At 42.0% G+C, this 12880-nt stretch overlaps 1 protein-coding gene across 1 annotated transcript in view; it reads right to left on the reverse strand.

Moving 5' to 3' along the window:
* LOC119910359 (AT-rich interactive domain-containing protein 1B-like) overlaps positions 1-12880 on the reverse strand; it is a 173011-nt gene that overhangs the window by 143011 nt on the left and 17120 nt on the right. The window contains 1 exon segment of the mRNA XM_038728934.1: positions 6408-6605. Within this exon segment, the coding sequence (XP_038584862.1) occupies positions 6408-6605 (198 nt within the window).

Consider the following 12880-nt stretch of genomic DNA (forward strand, 5'->3'; position numbering starts at 1 on the left):
AAATTAACAATGGCTGAATTCCATTTAGTTGCTTTAGTTTCAGGGTCTTGCTATTGTGCATGTTGGCTCACTGTCATGGGTTACTGGGAAACTTGAATAGAACACAGCCACTGTTAGTGTTATTAGTAACACCTGTGCTTTTCCTACAATGACAGCTGCTGTGAAACAGGCTTATTTGGGAGTGATGGCAGATTCTGGTGGTAGGACGACCTTTGTGTTTACATTTGGACCATGAACTTTAACTCTGAGTTAAAAGGGGGGTGGCTTCATGGTAAGATGGTGAGAGTAAAGAAAAAGACCAAATGAGTCAATGTTGGAAAATAGGTTGATGGTGAATTATGCCCATAATGGTGGTCGTGAATGCCACGGTACCCCACAAGCCACTGAATAGCACTCTTCCCCTCTGTTCTCTTCCTTTTTTCTGTCTTTCTTTCTGTTATCAGTAAATAAGTAAGTAAGTAAACTTTATTTATATAGCACCCTTCACAGACAAGAGGGGTCACAAAGTGCTTCACAGTAAAAAATAGAATAAAATAAAACAAATAACAACAACATTTAAAATACAAAACTATATGGCTAGTTAAAAGCTTGTCTAAAAAGAAGTGTCTTAAGGTGTTTTCTAAAAGTTTCCACAGAATCCAAGGCTCTCAAGGCTAAAGGGAGAGAGTTCCAGAGCCTTGGAGCCACCTCACAGAAAGCACGATCACCTCTTGTTTTATAACGTGTTCTGGGAACAGTTAAAAGGTCTTGGCCAGAAGACCTCAGTGAGTGACCAGAAATGTGTGCATGCAACAGATCCTGGATGTATATAAATTTCGCACAACATTACCGTCACAGGATGATAGAGCCCCAATGGCCTGCCTGATCTTAGGGGTAATGTTGTCTGGGGCAAAAATCACCTCAGTTTTGTCTGTATTTAGTTGCAAAAAGTTGTCTGCCATCCATTTGTTAATGGAGACTAAGCAATTGTGCAACACGGACAGTTTGTCTAGCCTATGAGGACTAAAAGATAAATATAATTGGATGTCATCAGCATAACAATCATAAGATTATCAGCACATTGACAAGTGAAACAGAACTACTGTACACCATGAGGAGAGGACACGGTGACTGAATGGAAGCCTAAAATCCAAAAGCAATTAGAACAGTAGTTATATCCTCAGTTCAGTCTGGCCTAGATCTCAATAACAAGCCTCGGGCACCCGTGGATGTACAATATGAAATGCTGTATATTTGCCTAACAACTCACAGAGCTGTCTGTGTGTTTTAGGTTATACATACATATATGTATATATATTGTGTACAAAGACGTTTACAATAAAACCAACTAAAAGAGAGAGCAGTGTAAATATGAATGTAGTGGCCAAAATAATTATTCGTTATTATCGTAATTCTTATGGATAAACTGAAACTGAAGCAGCTAAATGGAATTCCTACTGTGACATGTTAAAATGTCTTCTGTGAAAACGGCCTATTCCGTTACTATACCACAAGATAAAGATATATATATATATATATATATAAATACACAAACATACATATACATATATTTTTTATAAAGATTTAATTTAAATAAAGCTTTACTGAGTGGCTACAACTTTTAAACGTACAGCTGAAAATTGCTTGACAGTGGTTTTAGTTTAGTGGTTTCAGCTGTTTTGAAAACCACAGTAAAACATATTGTTGTATTGCATAAATTAAACACATGAAGTGAATAAAAACTAAGGAGCAGAGCCATTTTGAAATGTTACTTATTATTTAGGAATGTACACAGCTGTTTCCCAGTTGAAAGAAACACATGCTTTTTTTTAATAGAACAGATATGTAATGTTTTTCAGTTTTTCTTTGCCCACTGATCATTACTGAATAAGGTCATGTCTGAAAAAGAATCTTTAAAAAGAGAGTGTGACTTGATAAAAGGTATACAAAGCCAGGACAGCGGGCTCTGGAAGGGGTGTTGTGGTTTGTTTGGACTGAGCTGGTGGCGGGTCAACCACATTTCCACTTGACTTTAAATGCTTGGCTTCTATTAAGTTGGCCCAGTGTGTGAGGAACAAACAGCCAACACTGGTAATGGTTTCTGCCTGACTCGTTGACACATTGACCCCCCTCCACACACACACACACACACACACACACACACACACACACACACTATATAATACTTTCTTTTTCCCTTTCACCCTTTTTCATTTCTCAACATATCTTTTTTTCCCTCTGCTCTTTCTCCCACTCCATCACCGCTCCCCTCTTTTCACATCAAACACTAATGTTTCCTCCAAATTCCTTTTCTTCTCCGTCTGCCAACTTTGAAATCACAGGAAATTACGCTAAGAATTGGCAGCGCTCTTTTTTGTTTTTTTTCGCTTTCAACTTCATTCCGCTTCCCAAACAGACGCTTCTCTCGTGTGGCCTGTCATCCCCAAGACGCCCGCCTCCTTCTTCTACTTCCACCTCTTCCTCTTCTTTTTTTTGTTCTTCTGATATGTTTGTTCTGGCTCCCATCATTCCACATGCACACACACACGCAAAGTCTCTTACATTCTTACGCAGGCACACACTGTCTCTCAACCTCTCCCACACACATGCATGCAGATGCAGCATGACGCTAACTGCGCCTAATGCAAGTTCTAGGTTTATTTGCTGGAGGCTGGTAGGAAAGTTTTTTTTTCTCTCTCTGAGACATCAACAGTAAGATCGGTGTCTGTGCTTGCCTCCTATGGCTGGATTAAGGAAAGGAGAGCAGAGTACCTAATTGGTAGTGAACTGCACCTTCAGAATGTGTCAGAGCGTGTGGGAGCGTGCATGTACGATCACGTCGACATGTGCATAGGAATACTGTATTGCACGTGACTGTGCGTGTGTGGAAGAGACAGAGAGCGCTCCAGACATTAAGCTTGAGGGCCTGAACAGGTAAACAGGAGGTCCCCCAGAAACGATGACTCAACCTGCACTGAAGAGGTCACATGTAGCCTCTGGGGTTACACACACAGCATGTCTATAGCAGCGTAAACAACCAGATTAAGGTAAAAGCTCAGGCAAGGTGTTTACATGAACTATAGGAGAGGTCTGTGTAAGCAATCTTAGTTTCCTACCTCTCCTGCACAAGCTCTTTTTTATGGATATGTGAAAGTGTCTATTCACCACGTAGGTGTTAGTGTGTTTGTGTATGTAAATGTCACTGTGTCGATATTGCTTCTTAAACATAGCTGTATATTTTAATGTGCAAACAAATATACAAAAACAATAATAAATTTTGGGTGTACACATGCCACAGACATTACAGAAAGTTGTGATCAAGTTATACGTATTCTTGTTATAATGTAAGAGCCTTTCCACTCAAATTACACACACACATCACACATGAAAAAAAAAAACATGTTTTCTCATTTACTGCTGGGGAAAACCAAAACTACGCAGACAGTTTTTTTTTTTTTTTTTGAGACATCCATCATCTCAGAGATTTCTGACTTCACCCCAGTGCAATGGAGGTAAATAGTTTTTGTTTTGTTTTTTGTATGTTGTGGCATTTTATTCTTTTGTTAGATAGCAATAGTAGGGAGATGACATGAAACTGTTAGCACCAGAGACAGAATTCAAGTCACTTTCATTGTACTGGGGTGGTGGCAGAAATGTCAAAGTCTGATATTTCAAAACCTAAGCACAGACAACAAAAAGTTATCTTACAAATCGTATTGCTAGGTATCACTGAGGATAAGATAACTTTAATTCAAAACCTACTGCAATAACTGGAGTGCTGCTCTAACCAGGTGAAATCAAAGTGATCTGAAGTGCTTCTGTACCATATGTCCAAGCTGTTACATGCTAATACCATGGTGTAAGTCTTATAAAAAGGATGGCGGTGAGCCACTACACATATTCAATAGCGCCACGGGATGAAATGTATGTATTGCTGTGGACGTATTATTTAATACAAGTGGGGCTAAATTTTAGCAGGATTTAATCATAATAATGAAAGGCAGTCAAGTCAAAGAGGACCTTTTGTTCTTCTGCTAAAACCCCCAACACACACACGCAGTCACTCAGTCCTGGGGAAGTCACAGAGATAGACGTAAACATTTCACTGTTGACGTCACGTTGCCTGGCAACATCCCAGCATGCTTGGCTGTGACAAGCTGAGGTCTCAGCCCAGAAGCGCGATGCATCATGGGGGATTGTGTGTGTCTTACATCACCCACAATCCCCCTTGCTGATCCTGGGACAGCTTTGCAATATCTGAGTTTCAGAAAGAGGGTGGGGTGGTGGATTTCTCCTCCTCCCGACAGAGCTGCAATCATGTCCGTCTTAACTGCATTTGGTACATCTTTTGATATGTGATTAATAGTCACTTTAAGGCTTGATATACAATGTATTTTGCAGTACACATCTGGGGCATTCATTTTTAGCCCTCCCCGCTCCTCCTTGATCAGACCCCTGACCGCTTTTCTGTAGGTGAGGCTCATTACGCTCATCTGAGAATGTGGAATTAAACCTCCTCCTCCGAACTCATTACTGTGAGCTAGATTTCACCGGCTGCAGATAGGCAATGCAGTGGTGCAGCTTTTAAAGCCAGAGCCAGATAATTAGAAACTTTAGAAGCGCATTTCCCATGGCTATAGCCAGAGTGAACAACTAATTCTATTTGAACTAATTACGTTCCATAGCGCTACGCTCGGGCTATGTAATACGCCCGAGGATTTCATCACAAAACAGTACCAGGGATGTATTTTTGTGCGTGTTACTGTGCGTCAGTCGGCATTACTCTCTATGCACTGCCTGTCTTCATATATACACCCCCGCTGGCTCCCGATTGTGTGTATATAACACCGCAAAACCCCTGAGCAGGCTTAATAATGCAATTTTGGGAGTGTGTGACATCATCAAAATGCGTCAGATGAGGTTTGGCTGTTAGGACTGCAGAGGAAAGCCTGACCACTGAGACAAAATGAACCATAATTGATAAAGTAAATTAGTGGTTTAGCATGACTATTTTTTGTTTAGTGATAAAGGTAATATAACTTGATCACAGGTATTTTGTAGCAGTTTAACTATTTTTTACCAAAATAAAGATCAATTCAATTCACATTATTATTATTATTATAAACACACGTAGTCTGTGCAACCCATAGCTAAAATATAACCATACACATAACATGACAAAAAATAAAAAAACATTAATACAAAAATATAAATATCATTTTGATTGTATGTTTAAAAAAGTTCACTCTTTTTAATGGAGTACTTCCATATATTTGGGGGCTGAGATAACCCTGACGACATGATTAGTCATCCTCTTAGGCTCCTCCAAAGCCACACGTGTAGCAACCCTTAATTCATTGTGCACTTCTCACAATGCCTAATTGATATTGTCTTCTCTACCTCCACATGGTGTTTTCCTCAACAAACTACAACATACTGTTTATCTTTACTGCACTTTGTGAAAATTCTGTGTGAGAGAGTCCATCTAAATACATGAGAATTTCACACCCATTTTCTCTGTGACATTTGTACAGTATTTTAAGACAATGTAGGAAGTCTGTCAATCAGTCCATCTTTGTTTCCCTCCTCTCTCTCTCTCTCTCTCTCTCTCTCTCTCTCTCTCTCTCTCTGTTGTCTTGGTATGTGTGCAAGCTTGCTCGCCTCAGTAAGAGGTGTTGAAGTCCAGACCAACAGACCAGGCTGACTATATATAGCTGGCAGTGACAGCAGGGGACACTCCCCCCTCTCTCGTTGTGGCGCTTAGTACTGCTGTTTCACTACTACACTGATGGAACTGGACTGGACACACACATACAAACAAACAGAGAAGACGTTTGCTGTCTGCCAGAAATGTGAACACATGCACATAAAACACACAGATTAATATACATTCTTTCTCTGCATCTCTCCCTTTAACACACACACCCTTCCAGTCCAAATGGGATTTACTTAAGACTCAATAAAGCAGACAGAAGCACTGCTGTCTCCAACACAGGCCTATTGTGTCGCACAGAGAGACTGTGACGTCTATTCGGCTGTGCTGTGTCTATGTTTACTACACAGAGAGCATTCCACCACACACATACTCACACACATATACACAAACAAACATACAGCATAAAACCCATCTCGCCCCACTGGGGGTCTAAGGGGAGCTGACTGATGAACAGGAGCGACACCACCACATGCCAGGGTGTGAGATGTGCTGCCTGGTATTTTAGGCTGCGTCTCAAATTGAACATGCCAAGCCTTCAGGGGAAAATCGCTGGAGAATGTTCACGAGGAGAAGCAAATGTCCCACAGCAATATCGCTTATAATACCAGCCACATTATCTGGATCGGCACAGCAGAGTGGCCTGACTCATTCATGAATCACATTGACACAGACGCACACGTACAGGGACGCAGCGTTGGGGTTGTTGACATACCTGCTGTTGAGGATACTGCATCCCGCCCATGCCCATTTGACCCCTTCCCTGCATGCTCATTGGATATCTGTGTGGAGGAGGTGACGTGTATGTCTGGCTAGGAGGATAAGGCCCCGGCTGTTGTGGGCTGGAGTAGGGATTGTTGGCCATGCCGTACAGCTGCGAACGCTTCATCGCCATGAAGTCCATGGAGGACACCTGTAGACGGAAATAAGAGGGATTAATGATATGGAATCATTGTGATTGGCTGAGACGCGTTCAAATGAATCCACCGTCTGCCAAGTTGGAACCCCTGACAGAAGTCCACTTAATGCACACACTCCAAACCACAGTTGCCATTGATTTATTTTATAATTACACAGCGAGTGGAAGCCTTAAATTAATGTCTACAGGTCATAAAGGAACTACAAATGGAATTAAGTAAGCAAAGATGTTTATTGCATAGCTATCACGAGCTAACTTTGCTGGAGGAGGGCCAAAATAAAATAATTTAATTAAAACCTGAAGCTTGTATCTTTGTTTTAATGTCTGAAAGGGTTTTAAAAGTGTTGTAAATGTTGTTTAAAGCGATGGGAAGCAATAGCAATAAAAACTACATGGCCTTGTTCCCACAACCACAGCCCAGCAGTGCCAATAATCACCCTGCAGCGCTCCCTCGCACTTACTATGTTGTTGCTTACAGCGAACAGGCAAAAATACTATAGTATTTCTAATAATACAGAAATCACATTTGAGTGTATGCTCATCTGAATGAAAATAACAGAACAGGTAAGGGTTGACAGTCTGGCAGGGATCCAAACTTCATTGCAATCCATTGCAATTGTCACGAGGCATTTCAACTTTGCACATTTGAATCCCAGGAGGGAATTCAGGGCAGTCAAGCAGTCAAAGTACCCTGCCCTCCAAAGCCACACATTGAGAGCTAGCTTCTTCTACGAACACAAAACAAAATCAAAGAGAAGAAAGAGAAGGTGTCAAGGGCAATGTGTTCCATTGTAAGTATTTTATAGCCTTTTTAGAGGTTGTCTGGGCTCTCAGTGAGCCACTGGAAAAATCCAGTACAGCACGTCGGGCTAATGCTAATCCGTCACCTGTAGCGGCGTGTTTGTCTGTCTGCCGGCAGATAATGTGGACTTCTTCTATCTTCCCTCTCTCCTCTCATGCTTTCTCCCTTTTGTCTCAGCCGTGTAGGATCATGTGTGATTTATGACATTTTGTTCCTACTGTTTCTCACACGCACACTTTCACATCTCCTCTCTCATCTCCAACTACCCCCCTCCTCCTTCTCCTCCTCCACCACCAGCTCCCTCCTCAGTTCCCTCTCTTCTCCCCAACTCAATATCACCTTGTCTAGTGTAGAAGAGAAATTGCCGTTGCCTCATATTGCCAGGCTAATATCAAGAAGACATGTCAGGGGATGGGAGCACTTTATTCAGCAGGTTACGTGCAGACGGTTACGGCGCTCTAGCTTTAAAGTGGTTTCGTCTGCTGAGGCATAGGCGTGGAGGAGCTTGGGCTATTTCACACAGTGTGAGAGAGAGAGAGAGAGAGAGAGAGAGAGAGAGAGAGAGAGAGTGTGTGTGTTTGGGTAGTGAGAGAGATGGAGAAAGAAAGCCACAGAGAGAGAGGAATGAGTACTCTTGGGTTTTTAAAAGTTATTTCACAGCATGGCGGTGTATGTGGGTGTGTGTGAGGAGAGGGGGTTATCCTGCAAAGGTCTTCATCACCAGGACTTCAAGAGTCAAATCATAAGAAAGAGAAAAAGTTCTTTCTTTTTTGCTATGTGTGTGTCCTGCTCATGTACTGTATGCTTTACTTTGCACTCCTTCATGTATGAAACTACAAATAAGCGAATTATTCCCTTCATTGCAGACGCTAAAGTCAAGGTGTACCAGCAGTACTGATCTAAAATGAAATATTTAACCACAGGACAAAACTGACATGTCATCTGACAAAATGATTGCCAACATCAGAGTAAATCACATCGGGGAATAATTAAAAGTTATGAGCCATTGTGGAGTAAAACCAGTTTTAAATGTTTCTGATAGAAAAATCATTTGTTTTTCTGAAATAATGATGGATGAACTTCAAGTTAAAGGAGCAAAATTTGTTCCAGACTGGATCTTTTTGGAGGGAGAACCTTGAATAATCATATAATTTGCCCATTTTTGCTCAGTAAGACAATGAAGAGCCTGACTGAACAGGCATGAGAGTGATCTAATAACTTAATTCAGAATGCAACTAAAATAGATTAAGTTCTGACAAGTGTCTGAACTAAGCAATATACAGAGTTATACCAACTGGAATTAGTTTTGGAGATTTTTTTGATGTGCTAAAACTGACGTTGGTCATACGTTTCTGACGTAGCGATAATGGCCATTTTTACTAGAGCGGAGGGCAACACATGACCGGCTTACATGCTTGTACACTCATAACACCCCACAAGCCAGACACACACATACACTGGCTTCGCTAAGCAATATCTCCAGTGAAAGGGCGACACTCTCGCGCTTCCTAAAAATCCAGGGCACTGTGCCACCTGTGATACAGGACACACACCCCCTCCCCAGCTCCATCCAGTTCCCAATCTATCCCTAGAGGTCCTCTGTTTGCCAAAAATGCTGAACACGACACAAGTAAATCCCCTCACACGGCTGCCAAGTGTACACGCATGCTTGCAAAAAAATAAAATAAAAACCCGTAACTGCTGCACTTAGAAAGGCAATGGACACAGAAAACAACTTCAGAGTTTTTGGAGCAGAGAAGTGGACACTCGCACATTAAACGCACATACACACATGCACAGAAATGTGTATCAGCAGAATATTACACTGTTGAGCTCTTTCATCTCTCTCACACACTTGTGGGAAACTCTTAAATAAAACAGCCACAATAAAATTATATACAGCTCTCTGATACATTGGTCCATCTTCTACACATGGCATTATCCACACCTGTCCATGGAGGCAAAAACCAAAATAAAATAAAAGAATTCTCCGCCTCCCCAAACGGAGCCTCATATCTGCTCTCATGACAAGTTCCACTAAATGAGATTTCAGCCCACTGTAGCCTTTTCCTAGAGATATGCCCACCATTTCCCTCACACCACCAGGCAGAAAAAATTCCCCAACAACAATTCTTGACAAATTGAAACATTTTTTTTTTTTTCCCTCAGAGAAATGGCTGTACTTAGGAAAAAAATTATGAATATGACACGAAGTGAATCGTGTTTGTGCCAGGAGGGACAGCAGATAAAACACTAGAGGGAATATACAGAAATTGTTTTTTATTTTCTAAATGTGTTTTCACTTTTGTTCATCTGGGCATGCCATTCAATGGAGAAGGGGGAGGAGGCACGGGAGACAATAGTAATTCAACTGCTAAATTTAAAATTCAATTTATGAACTCCTCTCCAGCGTTCTGACTCTCGTGAGCTCTTTTTTTTTTTTTGCAAAACAAAGCCATTAAAACAGAACATGGGTGAAATTACTGTGGGGTGAAACCTGCTAAATTGCTTTTCTGAACGCAACATTTTTATGTTGCAAAAATGATTTTACTCCTCGCTTTAATGTGCTGAGTTGTTAATCAGAAAGAGACAAAATGCTCGACACAAAAGACTTGGATATGTGGATTATGAGACACACACTGGGATCAAACAAACATAAAACAATATTGGTAAATGGTTATTATTCCAATTTTATTTTGAATGTGGGAATTATTCAACAAAAAAAAAATCTTCTGATTTATTAGCCGTGGTGAATGAACGTGTACGAACAGAGCTGACACACACACACACACACACACACACACACACACTTACACGCTCTGTCTCTGTAGCTATTGCTACCCTCGTCCTTCACACTAGATGACCAAATGATCACCTGTCTGCATCAGGCCTTCATTTCAGTTATTTACTATCCACACACACACAGAGGAAACAGTGACAAAGACAGGCTCACCCACTTAGCACTTGTAGTACCAGTACAGTGAGATCTGTGTTGCTACTCTACACACACCAGCCTTCAGGACTGTAATGTTTCTACTAAAATCCTCTGTTTTTTCTGTTCATACAACAGTCAGGTCTCTTCATACAACCAACGCTGTAATACAAGAGATTCCTTCATATGTTCTTTATGGGCCACAGGCTGCTTTATTGAGCGACTGCTACCTACCTGAAAGAGCTGTTCAGTGAACTATTATGATCTCTTATATCACCTGGTGGTTTAATACTGTCTGGAACAACCATTTTTCCTGTTGGATAGGTAACAGTTCCTAAAGAACCATTTCAGGCCCAATGAACTAGCAGCGACAGCAAGTATTGGTGCTCTAAAGCGCCTGAAACTTCAGTGTGCTGTACAAAAATAGGAATAGGAGTGATATTTTTCAACAGTCAGGTGCAAATACCTATTTGATACTCACATGGTGCAAATTAGTGGCATGTGAAAATGTTTGTGAATATCACCTTAGAAAGACACATCAAACCTGATTGTGTATGAAAAATAGCCCCATGATGCCTTTTTGGTATTGATTATCTTCTCTTTTTCTTGGAAGGACTACTGCAGAATGCCAGCTCTTCTAACTGGGTAATGAAACCATTTTAGCCTGTGTGTATTTGTGAGGAGAAACAAATAAGGATAATTATTGTCAACGGATCCTCTTTATCCTTCGCGTCTGTCTCTGGAGAATCAACATGCTGCAGCCAGGGCCGTTTGGTCTGCTGGGGCAATCGGCCTGGTCTTTTATGTTATTTATTTATACCATGCAGCAGAGCACTCTCACATTCCTATTACACTGTAGGGCCCGGCGATGCCTCGGCCTCCAGAACAAAGCTCCACATTTCAGGCTTGAAACCCTGGTCATTTGGGCCTACTGTTTCAAGCTGAAAAAAAATAGAAAGGGTGCAAAGAGAAGAGATGGGCGAGAAGGAGAGGGGGAGAGAGAAAGAGGAGAAGAGAGACTGCAGCAGTGGGCGAGTACAGATCGAGTTCCATATTAATGTGTGCAAATTCCCCCGCTCCTGCTGACTAAGATTAGAAAAATTAATTTCATGGATGCAGAGACAATACTGATGTCATCAAGCGGAGAGCAGAGGAGCAGCACGCTGTTAACTCCTCCCTACCCGGCCTCCATGAGGAATAGATCACTCTTTAGTATCGGTTCATCACTTCATTTCACTGCCAGGATTCAAGCAAGTTAACTAAATACTAAATGCCGACAACAAAACACAACACTTAGTCTCGACAGATCTTTCCCAATATTTAACCCCCATCCTAAAAACAGAACTCATTGTGTAAGTGTGTAGTGAAGTAGCTGAGCTGTGTGCACGGTGAGCTCCCATGTGAGTACTGCATCGCTAAGAGGACCATATTCAGTGAATTATGTCGTGAAACACAATCCCATCCCGCATCTCGGCACGCACGCCTTGTTAGTAAAAAGTCTCGTAACGAATGACAGTGTGAAGAGTAGCACTGGTCCGCGGGGAGCTGGGTAGCGCCAAATTGCCTTTCCTCAGCCCAATATGCCTGGATGGCACAGGCAGCTAGGCATGAAGGCTGGCTAACAAAGAGAAGCATGAAATAATCTGAGGTGAAAGAGAGGTGCAGGGGGTGACAGCCATAGAGGAGACAGGGGGGCATTTACATACACATGTATGTTTGGCAGTGATGCTGTGAGTTGAGAAGGCAGACAGAAAAGCAAGATAAGAGGCTGTTGTTATGCGGCCGACCAGCGTGCTCTTGTGTTTGGCGCAATGCACATAATTGCTCTCTCTCCTGCGTCGTCCTCAGATGGTGATCGGTGTGCCCTCTGCCTTTGACACCAATATTTACACCACAAGCTCACACACGTCAGGGTGCTCAGAAACGCACCCACCCATTCCAACCCCCTTCCCCCCTGTGCATGAGAGAAAGTTGCAGAGCGTTCGGTTCGTCACAGCCAGCACAAAGACGTCATTAAACAAGGGGAGGAGGGGGGTGGAAGAGGAGAGGGGAGGGAGGAAGAGAAAGAGTGAGGCTGCTTCATCTGTCTCAAGTGAGATTGGGGTCACAGGGTCGCCAGAGCCCTTTTCCCCCTCCAAGACTGAGAGCTAAAGAACCGGCAGGAACAGAAGCAAAAAAAAAAAGAAAAAAAGAGATTCAACCTCAATGACAAGACGAGATGCGACTGACATGCCTGCGACATGCTATTAGAGAATGATAACAAATAAAATGCAATCGTCTGCAAACAGTAGAGGAAACACGTGCGGAAGAACACGGGCCACAAATTTGCCAGTTAAATCCCCTGCAAGGATGTAATACTCCAAGTCTGAATTCATTTGGACTTCCACTGTATAACAAGGAGTAGACTCATGGACAAATAAAAGATAAACAGGTTGTATCTGGAGCGAAACCCTTTTTTTCCCAGGGGACATTTTGTAGTGCTTTTCAAGTCTGGTCAAAGATCAAAATTCCTCATTCTCTTGTCTTCTAACACGT

Source organism: Micropterus salmoides, unplaced genomic scaffold (assembly GCF_014851395.1).
Source record: "Micropterus salmoides isolate LMB-PRFRI ecotype aquatic unplaced genomic scaffold, ASM1485139v1 Ms_hic_scaffold_19, whole genome shotgun sequence".
Classification (NCBI taxonomy): domain Eukaryota; kingdom Metazoa; phylum Chordata; class Actinopteri; order Centrarchiformes; family Centrarchidae; genus Micropterus; species Micropterus salmoides.